At 47.8% G+C, this 16,897-nt stretch overlaps 1 protein-coding gene across 3 annotated transcripts in view; it reads left to right on the top strand.

The window, feature by feature from the left end:
- Positions 1 to 16,897, top strand: part of TTC23 (tetratricopeptide repeat domain 23) — a 117,812-nt gene that overhangs the window by 87,962 nt on the left and 12,953 nt on the right. For all 3 annotated transcript variants that reach the window (XM_046007036.1, XM_046007035.1, XM_046007034.1), the window contains exons 8-9: positions 9,730 to 9,857; positions 14,598 to 14,747. In XM_046007036.1, the coding sequence (XP_045862992.1) occupies positions 9,730 to 9,857; positions 14,598 to 14,747 (278 nt within the window). The remainder of the gene's footprint in view (positions 1 to 9,729; positions 9,858 to 14,597; positions 14,748 to 16,897) is intronic.

The following is a 16,897-nucleotide window of genomic DNA, read 5'->3' as shown; positions in this document are numbered from 1 at the left end:
GGACTGATAGAACTTGTGTCCTGAAATGTTTTTCCCTCCAGCTGCAAAGTTAGGCCATTCTGCTTCTCATGACTCACCGAATCAGACGATCCAAGTATATATATATATATATATTTTTTTTTTTTGGGGGGTGTGTGTGTGTGTGTGTTTATACAGAACTATATTTTTATATATTTTTTTTCTTTTTACATACATTTTTTAGTCTAAATATAAGTGTGGGTACTGTAAATTGAGAATGACAGTGATTCCATAATACGATCTGTGAGAATTTAATGACCTTGTGCGGTAATAATAGTAGTAACAGCTAACGCTTAACATGGTGCATACGGGCATGGTTCTAACCAGTGACATTTATTAACCCAGTTAATCCTCACAACATCTCGGTAAGGTTGGTATAAGCCCTTCCAGTTTCTGGTGGAGAAACTGAGGCACAGAGAGATGAGGCAATTTCCCCAGGGGCACATAGCCAGGGAGCAGCAGATTTGAACCCAGGCTCTGGACCTCCTTGTTACATTAAAAGGGCTGCAAACACCCCCCTTTCCTTCCTTGCCCTGACCCCCTCCTTAGGCCTGCAGAGGACTCTGTGGCATTTGGGACAGAGAGAGGACTAGAAGAGCAAAAGCAGCCCAGAGAGGTGGGTTGGGAAAGCCAAGGGGCAGGGGACAATCCAGGACCACGCACGGGCTCTGGGCTCCCCCTCTGAACCCCATAAGCTGACTTGCCAGGCAGCATTTGAACTATAGGAGGAGCATAAAGATGTTTCGAAAATTTCCTCCGGGAGGCAGGGAGCTGCACCTGGCTTTACAGACTAGGGAAGGGGGTCCCTTCAGCTTGAGGCTTAGTGGGTTGGTTGCTAAAAATATAGACCGCAGGAACCATGGTGAGAATAAGGTCGCTAGTCGAGCTGGCCTTGTCTCTGAAGTTGCTGGAACTCTCACACACGTGCTCACTTAATCCTTTTCACAAGCCCGGCTTTTACAAGTGAGTGAACACAGCCAGCTCCCCATCCCTGCCCATTCCCCCCGTCTATATTCTGTCTATTCATCGCTCTACCCAAAAAGGACACAGTCCGTCTCCATCTGTAGGGTGCTTCCTGATGACCCCTTCACTGGAAGTGGCAGGCACCAGGATGCCATGAGGAGGAAAGTTTGCTGGAGCCTTAAAGGCGAGTCAGCGCTGAGCTCGGGCAGTGAACCCGGGGGATCAGAGCAACTGCTTGTTGGGCAGCAACATGAATCCTGGGAACAGGTGCGGAGAGGAGCACCAGCCCCTGTCCCTAAGGCGTCAGGCCGTCTAAATGGGCACATCAGAAGTAAACACAAGGGGCGCCTGGGTGGCTCAGTGGGTTAAAGCCTCTCCCTTCAGCTCAGGTCATGATCCCAGGGTCCTGGGATCGAGCCCTGCATCGGGCTCTCCGCTCAGCAGGGAACTTGCTTCCTCCTCTCTCTCTGCCTGCCTCTCTGCCTACTTGCGATCTCTGTCAAATAAATAAATAAAATCTTAAAAAAAAAAAAAAAGAAATGAACACAAACGAGAAGAAACCCCAGACCCTTCCTATTGTGTCCACTAGTTTGAAAACTGCATCTGTCACAATCCTCGTTCCCTCCGTGGCGAACGTGGAAAAGGCTGTGGCGAGTCGACTGACCTTGTGCAAGTCACCAGCATTGTGGGATCCGGAGTTTGATCGGGCTCTTACCCTTAATGCCTAATTGTGGCGCAAGCTGAGGGGACCCGTGTCACAGGCATGGAGTCAGCGTGTCTTTGGAAGCAGGTATGAGCTGGGCCCTGGCCAGCCAGGAGCTGCCGTGGGAGGGGGCAGGTGCATTCCCACTGCCTTTCAGGGAACCCGGGTATTCTAGTCGTCTCTCTATTATCCCGACAGGCCAATGCCCCCCAGAGCGGGAATGAAGGAAACAGGCCCAGGCCTCTGCTGCTCCAGCATGGAGAAAGGAAAGGGGGAAATTTGGAACTTATCTTTGTCTGAAAACTAAAGGGAGCTAAGAGGAGACCAACCCCCCGAACACACACACGCACACACACACACACACACACAAACACACTTGTCTTTTACCCAGGACGGCAGGACTGTGATGGACTTTAGTCCCTCTGCATCTAGAAATCCCAGCCAGATCCTCTGGGAACAAATCCGCATGTTCTGCCCAATGCCATGGAAATCCACAGGCATGAGGACCTCAGCTCTGCTTCCCTGTGCTTAAACCTGTCTGTGCAGAGTACAGATTTTTTTTTTTAAGCCTCATTAATGAGAAAAAATTCTCATTTGGGGATTCTCTGTAGCCTTCTCGCTAAATGCCCTTTGAAGGCATTGCCCTCGGACAGCCAGAACTCCCCTGGCCCAGAAGCCAGCGTGTTTCAGCCTCCACCCTCAAGCGAATCCCTTTGCCCTGTGCCTTTCCTGCATTCCTTATGCAGACAAAACTGCCCTAGAAGTCACGAAGGATTGGGATTGCATAAGGACTTCCAATTCAGGCTCCTGGAATGTCACTGACCTGAGCCTGGCCCGCTTCCCAGAGCAGCCATAGACAAACTTGGTATTAACAGCTCTCCCAGCCCTGCTAAGTGTTCAGGGCATTGGCCTTGTGTTTATAACTCTTCTTCTAAAGGATATTAAAATGAAATGGGCGGAAGCCAAGTACATTTCAGTGTAAACCTTTGAGAGGCAGAGCCTGCCCAGCACAGGCAGCCTTGTTTGGAAATGGCTCCATCTACAGCCTGGGCTCTGTAGGGTCCAGACCCGGCAGGAGGGAAGGGGCCGGGTCAGAGCCTTGGGGGCCGGGGGTGGGATCCTTGGCCATGGGGACCAGACTCAGGAGCGTGGGGTGCATTCCCAAGATGTAATTCCCAAGATAAATTCCCTGGCCACCTCTTATCCTCGGCTCTCCCCACATTTTGCGCAGTAGGCATAAATTATATGAATATCGGAAGCTAGGCGTTGCCTCTTGATGAAGTCTCGTGTTTTATAGACCTCCGTGACCCTCCCTTCTCTCAACTCTTCCTCCTGCGGCCTTCCTTCTCAGCCTGCTGCTCTTGGGTCCTACCCCAGGCGCAGCCCACTGCCCGCCCACGAGGTTATGGATGCTCCTCTCTGTGGCCCTGTGTGTCCCGTGGAGACAGGAAGCCAGACAGGCTCTGGAACACAGATACACCGAGCTCCAGTGGACTCCTCCGATAGGTCACGTGGCCCCCAGGAGCCCCTCTCCATCCTCTTTCCTCCTCAGCCTTCCCAAAGCCCCCTCGAGCCCCATGTGCTCTGAGAGACCCTTCCTCAGCTCCTAGGCAAGACCCATTTCTTGCTCTAAAACGCCCAGCCAGCCCGAGCCTAGCCTGCCTCTGAGCTCCACAAGCAGATGTCAGCATCCATGCCTGTTCTGGGCTCTCAAGGCCAGGTGAGGAAGGGGAAGCTGCAGGGAGCAAGCTGGGTGAGGCCAGAGAAGAACACTTACCCTCTCGCCCACCATCTTTAGTTTCCTCTCAGAAAGCTCTGGAAGGTATCTTACTTCACATCCCATCTAGAGGACTAAGGGCCAGGGCGTGTCCAGGGTCACTCTGCAAGTTAGAGGCAAAGCAAGGCTTAGACAGAGGCCAGGTACTGCCTACTTCACCACGCTCCGGAACTAGAGATGAGTGACAGTGTCCCCGGAGGTCCAAGGAGCCCAGAGGACAGACAGTGGGGGCTGCAGAGTTGGCTGCTCTTGGGGGCGGTCCATGAGAGGGGGTTGCACCCTCCTCTCCTCAAGTCTGTGCTATTGGTCTCTCTTCACAAAGGGACAACTTGGGGCAAACCGAAACCCCATCAAGCCTTGCTTACAAACTGCCTTTCATCTTTGCGTCTGAGAACAAAGTCTGTGTCTTCAGTCCTCTGCTAGAAAAAACGAGGTACATGCCCTCTGTGATATCCAGCTCTTCACTCTTCTACTGGCTAATAATTTGTCTTCAGAACTTCTCAGAAAAGCCTATGGTATTTATATACCCTGACTTGGCTTCCAAAAGGATTTTTAGGGCAGCTTCTGGAAAACATATATACTTCACCAGGTAGCAGGGACTGGAGGCTGCTGGGTACCTGACCACCACGGGCTGGCCACTGCTGGGTGGGACTGTGAGTGGTGGGGAGGTAGACATGAGGTCTCCTTCCTGGTGGCAAGAATATTGGAGGCAGGCGGATCCCCATGGGGACTGAGCCCATGACTGGGCCTGTTGGTGGCCTGGCACTGTGCGGGCGCTTCAGGAACGCTCTCCCACGCAAGCCTCACCCAACCTGCCGCCATCTTGGTAACCTCACACTACTGAGGCAAACCTGCCCCCCACAGATGGCTTCCACAGATCCCTTCCTGGGATCACACGGCTGGTGAGTGGCAGGTGTGCCGCTCCCAGAAGCCATGTCCGGGGCCTGGGAAAGATTTCTTCCCAAAGAGGGTCTCCACTGTGGACCACCCACCCCCACCAGGGCTGGGAGGTGACCTCGGGGCAGCTGCCTGGGCAGAGCCCATGACAGCCCCCAACAGGGTGTAAATGGGTCCCATCTGTTCATTTGCTAGGTGACAGAGCTCCCTGGGTTAACGCCAGGCTAGCTTCCCTGCGGTCTTTAAAGCTTTTGCTGGGAGTACATGGTATAGATTCTTTCCCAAGACTGTTAACAAAAGAGAATTGTCACATCGTACACGCCGTCCTCCCTCTTAATGAAAGCTGTCCTCACTGTTCAGCTCTTGCCTTAGGACAGCCTTAAGAAAATGAGCCCAGAGTTACTGGAATTTGTTTTAATTAAAAGCCTCCTAACCTCCAGTGTGTCAGACTCTAACCCCACATTCCTCTTGCTCTTTGAAAGAAAAGTCTGGCAAGGTCTCCAGGAGACATTAAGCCCCCCTGCCCACCGGGCCACACTTCCTCCCTGGCGCTCACTCACAGATGCCTAAACATTGTGTTGCAGTGGAAACGGGAGAGGACTCCTGACCTGGGGACACCTGTGCCGCTGGGGCTCAGATTTACAAGCTAAGTCATGCTTCTGTGCTTTAGAAAATGACCTCATCTTCCACCAAGGCCACCGGCGTCAGGTTGCAGATGATTCTAGAAGAGGTTTTCCAAGTTGGGGGTGGCCATTATGAGCGCACTGAAATGGCCGGCTCTCTGTGAGCACACACCCGGCTTCAGGGCACGAGGTCTGGGCTGGGGAGAGGCATCTCCCCACCCTGCTTGACCTTCCGTCTCTTCGGAAATCACTTGCCCACCGTGGACCCCCAGGGGGATGCCCACTCCCAGAAGAACAGACTGCTCATCAGGGAGTCACTCCTTAGCTGTGGTAACAGGACAACTGTGTTCTCCCCACGAAGACCAATCATGTGGTTTGCAGGTCAGATACCTCATTTGGGAGTTAGACAGGTGAGGGAAACACATGAGAGTCTCGCAGTAAAAGAGTTTTCCTGTATCCTAGGTAAAAATAAAAGTTGTTTCAAATTTAGAGACAGGGAAGGCACCCACGGGCATGCCCAATACCGTCTTCTGTTCCCAAACTGAAGGCTCTTCTGATCTCCAAGGGCCCCGCCAGGATGCCTGATGTGTGGCCAACTTATACGGGCCAACAGCTGTCAGGGAACCCCTCCCCCACCCTCACCCCGTCTGACCAGTGACCTTGCAGGCAGCACCTTTAGAGGGCAGACTCTAGGGCAGGGCCCGTTCTCCAATGTCCCACCACCACCACCACACCTGGCTTGTGTTCACGTCAGTAACCCCGCTGCCTTAATAAATAAATCACTTCCTCCCTCCCCTTCCTTCTCTCCCTCACTCTCACTCCCTCTTCCAGAAATCCACATGTGCTAACAAGCATACTCAGGCCTCCTGAGGCAGAGGTTGAGCCATTTATGTACTAGTTTGAATTAGGCCAATCAGCTCCCTCTCTCCCAGCATCTCTGTGAGATCAGCTACACTAAGGGAAGGAGCAGGTGGCACTCAGGTCTAGGGGTACTTTCTAGGGTACTTAAATCGGGTACTTCCTAGGGGGGCAGCTGGTCAGCATGTGACTTCCGGGGGAAGGGATACTAAGAGGTAGCAGGACTTGGGGCTAGAAAGGTAACAAGCTCAATTGCGTCCTCCTGGGTCAGAGAGACCAACTCCTTGCTCAGAAAGGGGAGGAAACTATTTCCATCCCTTTTGCCTTCCCCTCTGAGTAGGGCACCACTTCTGCCAAAGCCCAAGGTCTGAAACTCTGTCCCTGCTTGCCCAGCCCCAACCGCTTCCTATATGCTTGACATCTGCCAGTCTTTACGGTAAGGACTCATCTCAGGGGAACAAGGCTGAGACTCAGAAAGATCTTTGGCTTCAAGAAGAGCTCAGTTGCATTCTTTGGTTAATTCCCAATTAGACAGAATATTAAAAGAGCAAAAGCAATCCACTCCTAAATATCCCTGTTAATTTTTAGACCTGGAATGTTCATCTCTGTAATGCTTTTAAAATCAACAAAATAAATGCGACATCATCCCCACATTTGCTGTCATGAGATTATCAGAGTAGCCAAAATTAATACTTAGTTTGCACATTAAATCTGTAATGCTTTCTCCCATGAGTCCACTCCAAGTGAAGAGATTTTCTACTTGGTAGAATTTTCTGCTACCAAGAGAAAATTCTGAGTAAATACCCAAGACGTCCAGCTGCTGGTCTAGTAGGGGACAGACACTCCCCCCCACCTTTGAGAGAAAGGAACAGGGGACTCTAGTTCAGTCAACTTCCATCTCGCTACAAACTCTGGGGGCCAGCTGGCACAGAGACCTCTCCAGAAAACTCCACCTCCCAACAGAATTCCCGCTTCTGTCCGGCAACTACCTAGGTGCCAAGCAAAGTAAGTCTTGCAGAGAACTGAAACTTACTTGTTCTCAGATCTAACTTTTCTCTTGGTTGACTAGATTCGGTAGACGCATTATGCAGGTGTCTCCTTTCTAAAACAGATCACATGGAGAGTACTTGAATCATTTCTTGAGACCAGCATGCTCAGTGTGAATTTCAGGTATTCTCAAAATTCTCGAGGTATGCACGAGGCGCCGATGAGCCCAGGCTTCTGTGCCTTTTGACCACTCTTCCTTTTCATAGTGCTCCTGTCCTATTAATGTCTCAATGCCCACCTCTGCTTCTGGTGTCCCTGCTGGTTAACCTTGAATGGGCCACAGAGGTCGTCCGTAACCACGATCCTCCAAGCTGTCCCTGAATTCCAATGATGACCATTTACAAAGCACGGACTAGGTGTTAGACATGTCTTCAGTTGTTTATATGCATGAACCCACTTACTCCTGACAACCCTATAAAGAAGATGCTAGTGTTATGTTCCGCCTTTCCAGATGGGGGCATTGAGGTCAGTGACTTGTAGAAAATGGCAGTAATCATCTTGGACGACTAGACGACATCAGAGCCGCCACCCGAACCCAGGCCCCCTCCGAGTGCAGCCTCAGGAACAGCCGCCTTCTCTGCACAGGCTGACCCAATTCCTGTTCTTCTGTGACTTCTGGAATGCTGTATTCATGCAGGCCTTTTTAGAAGCACCTGGCACTCACGTCACAGTAGGAGCAAAATGAATTCAAGGCGGGGATTCTTTGGAAAAGTTATTAAAATAGAGAAAACACTAGCTGGTCTAATCAAGAAAATAGCAAGGACGCACAAATACAAAATTGGAGGTGATGAAGGGGAAATCAGCCGATGCAGAGGAAATGCAAAGCAGCAGCAGATTATGTTTTATCTTTTTGCTCGTATGTATTTGCGCTACACGATACACATGAGATTTCCAAGAGGCGATGTCCAGTCGGCCACTGTACACGTCGGTCATCGTCTTCTCCGGCAAACATTGCATGTTTGTCATGTGTCGCCATGAGGTCGTCTCCAGCAGGGGCTTCTGTGGGAGTCCCATGTTCCGGGGAGAGGAAGATACTGCCTTTTCCTCTGCCAGAGCGGGGGTCAGTGGTCCCGCTTGCCGCTCATATTAGTAAATGAAGTTCTCCCGGCACACAGCCACGCCCATTCATTTATGTGTTACCATTCGTTTATGGAAGCTTTGGTGCCTTGACAGAGGCTCCCTCGACAGAGCTGAATAGCTGAGACAGAGCCCGTGTGCCCCCTCAAGCCTAAAATATTTACCATCTGGTCCTCCACAGAAGACGTTTGCTGATGCCTGTGCTGGAGCCCTATGATTTCTCCAGTTTTAGACTCATTCCTAGTTAATTTCTTGGCCCAGAATTTCCAAACCGTGTAGTTGATGTTGATTCAGAACTCACGCATGTACCTGCCCCATATATACTATCTGCATTTCAGATGCTCTGTTTCTAGCCACCGATGGCCTCTGGTGGGTGGGACAACCGTGAGACCTCACCTCGGACCGTACAATTGCTTTTATCTTATTGTGGGGATTCCTGACTGTGTTGGTTTTCTTCTGCTGCATAACGAATGACAATTGCTTAACCCCATTGATTCACTCAGTTCCTTAGGTCAGAAGTCTTAAAGCCCCATTTTCTTGCTGGCTATTGGCCAGGGACCTTGCTTGGTGCCTACAGGCCACTCTTGGGTCCCCATACTGTGGTTCCTTCCACCTCACCAAGGGAGAACGTCCTTGTCCAATCCCTCTTATGCCTTGAATCTCTCTGGCTGCCTTTTCTACTAACTGGAGAAACCTCGGCTTTGAAAGGGCTCAGGTGAGTCGGTAAAGCCCAAGGGATAATCTCACTTCCCTTAAAGTCAACCATGTCATTTTGTATAACCTCATCACAGGAGTAATAGCTCATCCTATCGGGCAAGTCCCACCCACCATCACAGGGCAGGGATTCGACAAAGGTGAGGGGCATATGACGCCATCCTAGAATTCTGCCCAGCACACTGGCTTTTTGTCGGGAGCTCTATTCCATCTTCTTTTTTTTTTTTTTTTAAGATTTTATTTATTTATTTGACAGACAGAGATCACAAGTAGGCAGAGAGGCAGGCAGAGAGAGAGGGGGCGAAGCAGGCTCCCCACTGAGCAGAGAGCCTGATGCGGGGCTTGATCCCAGGACCCTGGGATCACGACCTGAGCCGAAGGCAGAGGCTTTAACCCACTGAGCCACCCAGGCACCCCTCTATTCCATCTTCTTACCACACCCGAGTCCTCAGGCCTCATCTCTAGTGCTCATCCTCGTAGAACAGACCCTCATGGACCATTCAGGTTCAATTCTCACTCACTGCTCCGGCTTCTAGTTCCTTCTTCGTTTTCTATATCCGAGGTTTTCCTTTTCTTGCTTTCAAGGTTGACATACATTTAAAAACATGTTCATCATATTATGACGGGTATGTTTATGTGTTTGGAATGGTTGGGCGTCTTCCTTCAGTGGTGTGTCAGCCATATTTTCCCAAATTTTAATGTTGTGGAACTAGGTTCTAAGATAACAGAGCCCATGGAAGCCCTACCCTCTGTGAGCAACAACCAGAGTTACAGGAAGAATTAATGGTAAATCAGCCTGAGACCGTTACCGGTGTGTCCAGGTCTGGGGACTGTTTTCCCCGTTGGCATTAGCTTTGCTTACCGTATTGCTGGGAGAGCTAAAATGTGTGAAAATTGTCATATCCTTCTGAGACCTCAATCTTTCCTGAAAAATGGGCGGATTAGCTCGGTCCTCTTGTCAAATCATTCAGCACCACTAAAAGCACATTTATCCTGCTTCCGTTTCAACTCCGCAAACAATCTTCAAATGTCATTATGGTGCTTTTCTTCAGACGTGGCCGAGCAGTATTTTCAAGAGAGCATGGCGAACCTTAAGGATGCTGAAGGGACGGGAAAGGCCAAATTTCTTTCAATTCAAGATGATTATTGCCATTTTCTACAAGTCACTGGACAAAAAGAGGTAAGTGAGTTTGGCCCAGAGTCGACTACTCTGTACTCCATGTACATGAGTTGATGTCCAAAAGGCCACTCCTTCGTGCTGCAAGCATCCATTAAGCCCACTATGTCCAAGGCATGTGCCAGGCTCCATGGGGACAGGGGTAGATAATCCAGGAGGCCTCTCTGGGGCAGCTCCCAGATACTCAGCCTTGGGAAATGAAAACTATTTCTGAGAATGTCGATCCCATGGCCTCCCAGCCCCCACAAAGTTATCCTGAAAGACTAGAACCCTTAGAAAACCAGTGGGCAGATCCTGCTTCTCACAGCCTGTGGTTCTGGCTGTAAGAGAGGGTGGCTGTTAATGGGGCTGATCCCTTTCTCCTTATTTTGGGTTATGGATGGAATTTACATTCCTAATGAGAGCTACATAGCACAGAAGTTACAGCCCACAGTCCATGGAACAAAACAAGCATGCTTTTTTATGGCTTGTAAAAATGGAACAAGACCCAGAGTTTATATTCACTGGTAATTAAACCCTTGGGAACATATTCTATGCAAAGCCAAACAGCTACCAGAAAGCCGCTTGCTGTGGCTTGAAATATATATGTATGTATGTGTGTGTGTGTGTGTGTGTGTGTGTGTGTATTTATATAAATTTTTTTTTCAAATGAACCTATCAAAGCAAATCCTTGAGATGAAAAGCTTGTATTTCCTCTGCTGGTCTGTAGAGTTAACCCCCTACCCTTCTCTCAATGGGCAGGAGCTTAAGGAACGTGGGTTTTTAATCTAGAAGCACCCATGTTCGTCAAGCCAAAGTAGGACCACAGTAGCCATAATGAATGGGAGTTTGCATATTTTTCTAGATCACCCTACTGAGTAGAAAGGGACCTTCCAGGGGCCTCAGCTTCTAGAACATCTGGAGAAGTTCTGTGGAGAGCAAGCAGGTCAGGTCACGGGGAAGTGGAGGAGTCTGCTCACATCATGTCTTACCCCTTCCAGCTCATCGGTCATTTTTTTTTTAAAGATTTTATTTATTTATTTGACAGACAGAGATCACAAGTAGGCAGAGAGGTGGACAGAGAGAAAGGAGGAAGCAGGCTCCCTGCTGAGCCAAGAGCCCGATGTGGGGCTCGATCCGAGGACTCTGGGATCATGACCTGAGCCGAAGGCAGAGGCTTTAACCCACTGAGCCACCCAGGTGCCCCTCATCGGTCATTTTTGTCTCGAGAATGTACTGGTTGTCATGTCTGCCTCCGCCAGTCATCACCTCCTCACTGGACCGCGCGAACAGACTCTGGTCCCCCAGCTGCCTTTTCCACTCTTGCCTTTTACTCATCCATTCTGAATAAGGAAGCGATGGTGACCTTTTCAAAACACAGATCTGATCAGTGAACCCCCGTTGGCAAAATACTCCAGTGGCTACTCAATGCCCTTAAAATAAGTCAGAATCCTGTAGGTCTCACCACACCTTCAGCGCGATCTGGATTCCACTGACATTTCTGGTCTTAGTTCCGCTCCATCCCTTAGTCTGCTCAGGCCACATTGGCCTTTTCTAATCCTCACTCCCAGGAGTGGCCAGCTCTCGTTTCCAGCTCGTGGAAGGCTCTTCCTCACTGATCGGGCGAGTGCGGATCCATTCTGAGCGCTCATCTGCTGGCCTAAGTCCTTTCCCCAGGCTTCATTAGATTCTTCCCATTATTGTTCATCATAGAATCCTTTTGACACAATAATAGGATAAGGGGCGCTTGGGTGGCACAGTCCCTTGAACGTCCGACCCTTGCTTTCAGGTCAGGTCATGATCTTGGGGTGGTGAGATCGAGCCCCTTGTCGGACTCCGTGCTAGTCACGGAGATTCTCTCTCCCTCTCTCATTCATGCTCTCTCTCTCTCTAAAATAAATGATTATAAAACAATATGAAAGGCATGATATAGGAATAATAAACAATATAATAAGAATAGTAAGTTATGTGTGGACGTGTACTGGATTCCGTAAGAGCAGGGGAGCCATGAGCAGCTGGGTGGGTGGAGGCTTGGCTCTGGGTCACCTGACTGCTCTGGCTGCCACAGGGCATCTGCCCTCCCCCTTCCCGCCCCCCGTTCTTGTCTGGCTTCCTGCCCTGGTGTCTGTCACCGATGCCATACGTCACCGCCCTTGCCCTAGTCACACAGATCAGTGTATCGAACTAAAGATGTACCTCACTCCCCTCAGCCTCCTTGGGAGATTTTAGCAAACTGGCTCTTTTTGTTCAGTCCCCTGCCAGCCCTTCTGGTGCCCTGGTAGGAATAGAAAAAGCTGCCTCTTCCTCGGGTAGCTGCAGCCCGTGCCAGAGCACATTGCTTGGAGAGCACACACAGGCTGAATTTCAGCTGTCCTCGCTCTCCTGCCCTTGTGCAGGACACAACCTGCCCCACCAGACATGGCGGCCTTGCACGGTGCTCAATCTGGTCGCAGCCCTCTCCCTGTGAGTACTCGCAGGAGGTGGCCAACAATGTCGGGCCCCGAGGACAGTCCCAGGCGTTGAGCACGGTACTGTGCTCAGACCACCCCAGATGCTAGATAGCACAGGCTAGAGCCCTGTGCTAGCAGGAAGGTGATCTTTGGGAAGGAAAATGCCTTTTAAGTTAAAATGTAAGTGAAAGTCACTCTGTCACAGGTTAAGACGTAAATCCAAACTCCCGACCCTGGCATGAAGGCCCTCCACCAACCACCAGCCCAGCCCATGACTCCCGCCTCGTCTCCCCCCTGCTCCCCTTCCTACTCTCCCTGCTGCAGTCAGATGAGCCCTCTGGCTGGCCTTGCCCTTCTCCCACCTCACCCCTGGGCTCCCAGTTTGCCATGTATCCTCTCCTCAGCCCACACAGGTCCTATTTTTCCCTCATTCCTCTCCATTATGCTGTTCTGCCTCTCACAGGCTGACGCCGTCTCTGTTCCCTCCCATGTGACCTCTCTTCCACTGCCATCTCCACCGGCCGTTCAAGTTCGTGCACGTCTATCTCTAGTTTCCCCCGTCAGGCTAGAAGTGGCATTGAAAACCTCGTTTAGCCAAAAGAGTCTGGCTCCTCTTTCCATCACTGGCTCCTCAAAACCTGACGACCAATTTCCATGGACAAGTTGCCAAGCCCAACACCCGCACCTTGCCAAATCCTTGTTCACAGACGCTGGGGCTATGGGGGCGGGACGTACAAAGGACATACTGGGCTTCGGCATCAGGCAAGTTCCCCACACACCGAGGTAGGTCACGCACTTCACAACTCACAGTTTCTCTCCTCCGAGGGTGATTCCATCTTTCCATGAAATTGTTTCTGCCTCATCGGTGCCTTGGCCGTTTCACACCCCACCCCCCACCCCTAGCACTTAACTCGTATTATTGCCGGTAAATTGAGTAAAGCTTTGCCAGCTCCTTCGATCTGTGGAAGGCTTATCAGGATGCCTTCAGGGCTGTATGGTGGGGAAGCTCTTTAACTGGTTCCAGCCTTATTTGGCTCTCAAATTCAGCGTTTGTATCCCGTAGCCGTAATCATGCTTTCGTGGACCTACAAGACCATGGAAGAACTTCCCGGAGACATGTGGGCAATGGACAGGCACGGCTTTCCCTCTGTATGTCTTGGGGTCTGACTGAAGAGATTACTATCAGAAGATCCTGGTTTCTGACCAACGCATGTGTTTTATTCGATGTTGGTGTAAATAAATCTGATAAAGCACACAAAATGTCAAATACATTTAGTTTTTTTTTTTTTTTTGCCATGTTAGAATGTTTGCTTTTGGTTTCCTAAAGTATTTCTTATGAGAAATAGAAATGTCTGGAATATGTTCTGGATGTTTTTTAAGTACATGAATTGCCAGGAAACTCTAATTTTCACTTACGTAAGAACATCACTATTGGCAAAGAGAAAAGAGCCTGCAACTGAAAAGGATTAAAATTATGGGCCAGATTCAGGTCCCAGGTCAAATACTGGGGAGCGGTCGGATCCTGAGAAAGTTTCTCCACTGTTCTGTGCCTCAGTTTCTTCCTCTGTTCAGTGAGGATTAATGCTTAGCTGAAAGAGACAGAATTAAATGAGCTCACGCAGGTAAACTGTTCAGTGCAGTTACCTGTTAGCTTCTGTTCTTACTGCTCAGCTAAAATGAATTCCCGTAATACCTGGGGTGGCTTTGTTCTCCAGGTGTCCTTCGTGCGTCCTCTCTCCATGTTAACATCTCCCTACCCCAGGTATGCCATTTCCTGTGTCCTGTTTAAAGGGGAAAGTAGGCTCAGCTCGTGAGACATAACCCAAACCCAATCCCTGAAAAGTGAAAATACACATCAGTTCCAACATTTTCTTTTATTTATTGATTTGAGAGGGAGAGCATGAGCAGCGGAGAGGCAGAGGCAGAGGGACTCCCCACTGAGCTGAGAGCCCAATGTGGGGCTCAGTTCCCGGACCTGGAGATTGTGACAGAAGCCGAAGGCAGCCACCCAACCAACTGAGCCACACAAGCACCCCCATTTTCTTTTTTTAAAAGATTTATTTATTTATTTATTTGAGAGAGAGAGAGCGTGTGAGTGGTGGGGGGAAGGGCAGAGGGAGAGAACATCCCAGCAGACTCACGCTGACTGTGGAGCCCAACGCAGGGCTCGATTCCCGGAGCCAAATCCAAGAGTCAGACTCTTAACCGACTGAGCCACCCAGCTGTTCCCAGTTACATCATTTTCTTAAGACGCGTTGATCTTTATGAGCCTTTGAACTTTCTAACCAAACTTTAACCTTTATTCCTGTCATAGAAAGCAACCTCAATCCTGAGAGAGTCCCTGGAAGCCAAAGTGGCAGTGTGTGGTGATCTCAGTCCCGAGGTGGCCGAGACCTACCGGCTGTTGGGTGGGGCCGACCTGGCCCAGGGGAACCACGCTGGGGCCCACAGGAAACTGAAGAAGGTAAAGCTGGATTCAATACTAACCTGGCAAAAACCCTCCCCATGGTGAACTTTCTCTCCCTCTACCGTGCTGCTTTTAATTGAAACTTTTATCAGTGGCTCATTTAGATAAGATGACCACTTCTACAGCCAAGCTAAGCTAACACTTCTTGGATAAATAGTAGAGTCATCCTCTTATACACATATGTTGTTAAATGAATTATCAGTGATTTTTTTATTTTAGCATGCAGTTATTTTCAAATTTTTGCCTAGGGCCATTCATCAATCTTTCATTTTATTGTACTCTTTTTGTAGAGTCAGTTTATGGAGGAATTCTTGAATTCTGGTGTGTGTTCTTCTAGTTTCTTTTTAAATCGGGGGTTTGTTTGTGTGGAAGGTGTGAGGTAAGGATCTAACATTATCTTTTTTTCAAATGGATACCCAGTTGCCCAGCACCGTTTGTCAAAGAACCCATCTGTGCTCCAGTGATTTGAGAGATGTTCATCATATACTACACTTCTGTGTATGCTAGAGTGGATTTCTGCTCTCTTCCATTTGTCTTTTTTTTATTCAAATTCCAGGGCCTCATTGTCTTAATTATAGAGATTTCATAGCATGATTTAATAGCTGGTAGAACACCACTCCCCTCTGGGTTTTTTTTAATCTCCCTAGAGTATCAGGTTTTCTAAACATTTTTGTGCATTTATTTTTCCACATGAATTTTAGTATCAACTTGTCTAGCTCCATAAGAAGTTTGGTGGTATTTTTTGGAGCATCATGTTATTTATAAACTTCTGGAAGCCTGAGAACAAGGGATGTCTTTATATTTGTTCATGTCTACTTATGGATCATTCAGGCACATTTTAAAGTGTTCCCTATATAAATTCTGCACATTTCTTATTAGGCTGATTTCTAAACATTTCCTCTTCCTTAATCATAATGCTGTTATAAATGGAGTTCTATCTAGTATTATATGTGTGTGTATATATATGTGTATGCAAACTGTTGGTTTCTCTCTGTTATTTTTTATTTTGCTAGCTTGCTTAATTCTTTTCTTGTTTGAGTTAATTTGAGCATCAGTTCTTTCAAGTTTTTCAGGTATACTATTACATCATCTGCAAATACTTTTACTTCCTGTTTTCCAATTCTTTTGCCTCTAATTGGTTTCTCTTGTCTAATTGCATTGGCTCATACCTCCAGTACAATAATAAGTAATGGTGGAGATAATAGGTATTCTTGTTCTGATCTTAGTGGAAATATCTCTAATGATTCTTCATATAGTAGATGCTGGCTTTGGACTAAGGTTTATATATTTTATCGTGATAAAGAAATATCTGTCAATTTCTATTTTCATGAGTAGTTTTTATTAGAAGTAAGTGCTGGATTTTTATCAAAGACTTTTTCAGCATCAATGGAAATAATCATATGATTCTTGTTAGATCACTTAATATGGTGTATTTTATTAATATTAATTAATTAATTAATTAATTAATATTGAACCAACCTTGTATTCCTGTAATAAATCCCTTTAGTCATATTGAACTGCTTTCTCAGTATAATGTTGATTGTGTTTGCTAACATTTATTTTAGGATTTTTTGCACCAGTCTTGGTAAGTGATATTTGTTTAAGTAACAATGTTATATTGCTTCATAAAAATAATTTGGAAATTTACCTTTATTTTCTATGCCTGAAGGAATTTATACAAACACTAAACCTATCTAGTCTTTGAAGGTTTGTACCCCCTGTGAAACTTTTTAGGCCTGGTGCTATTTTTGAATGGCAGGGAATTTCTTGATAATCTTCTCTATTTCTCTATAAAAAATTGCTCTGTTGAAACTTTCTATCTCTGATGAGGTCATTTTAGTGAACTGTATTTATCTATTTCACTATCATTTTCAGAATGATTTGCATGGAGACTTGTAAAGTAATTTCATGAATTTTTACAATTTCTGCTTTTTTCATAGTTCTCATCTCACTATAATTTCTTCATTTTTTATTTGGATTTCCTCACTTTTTCCATTGACTGAGTTAGTTAGCGGTTTGTCTATTTTGTCACTTTTTCAAACTCCATAGGTCAACTGCCTTCCTTTCTATTTCACTAATTTCTGATTTTATCTTTTTTTTTTTCTCATGACTTGTTTTACTTTGTTGGAGCTTTTCCTTCTTGAATT

The sequence above is a fragment of the Meles meles genome, chromosome 6 (assembly GCF_922984935.1).
Source record: "Meles meles chromosome 6, mMelMel3.1 paternal haplotype, whole genome shotgun sequence".
NCBI lineage: Eukaryota > Metazoa > Chordata > Mammalia > Carnivora > Mustelidae > Meles > Meles meles.
Note: the sequence above shows the minus strand (reverse complement) of the source record. Positions and strands in the feature narration are given on the sequence as shown.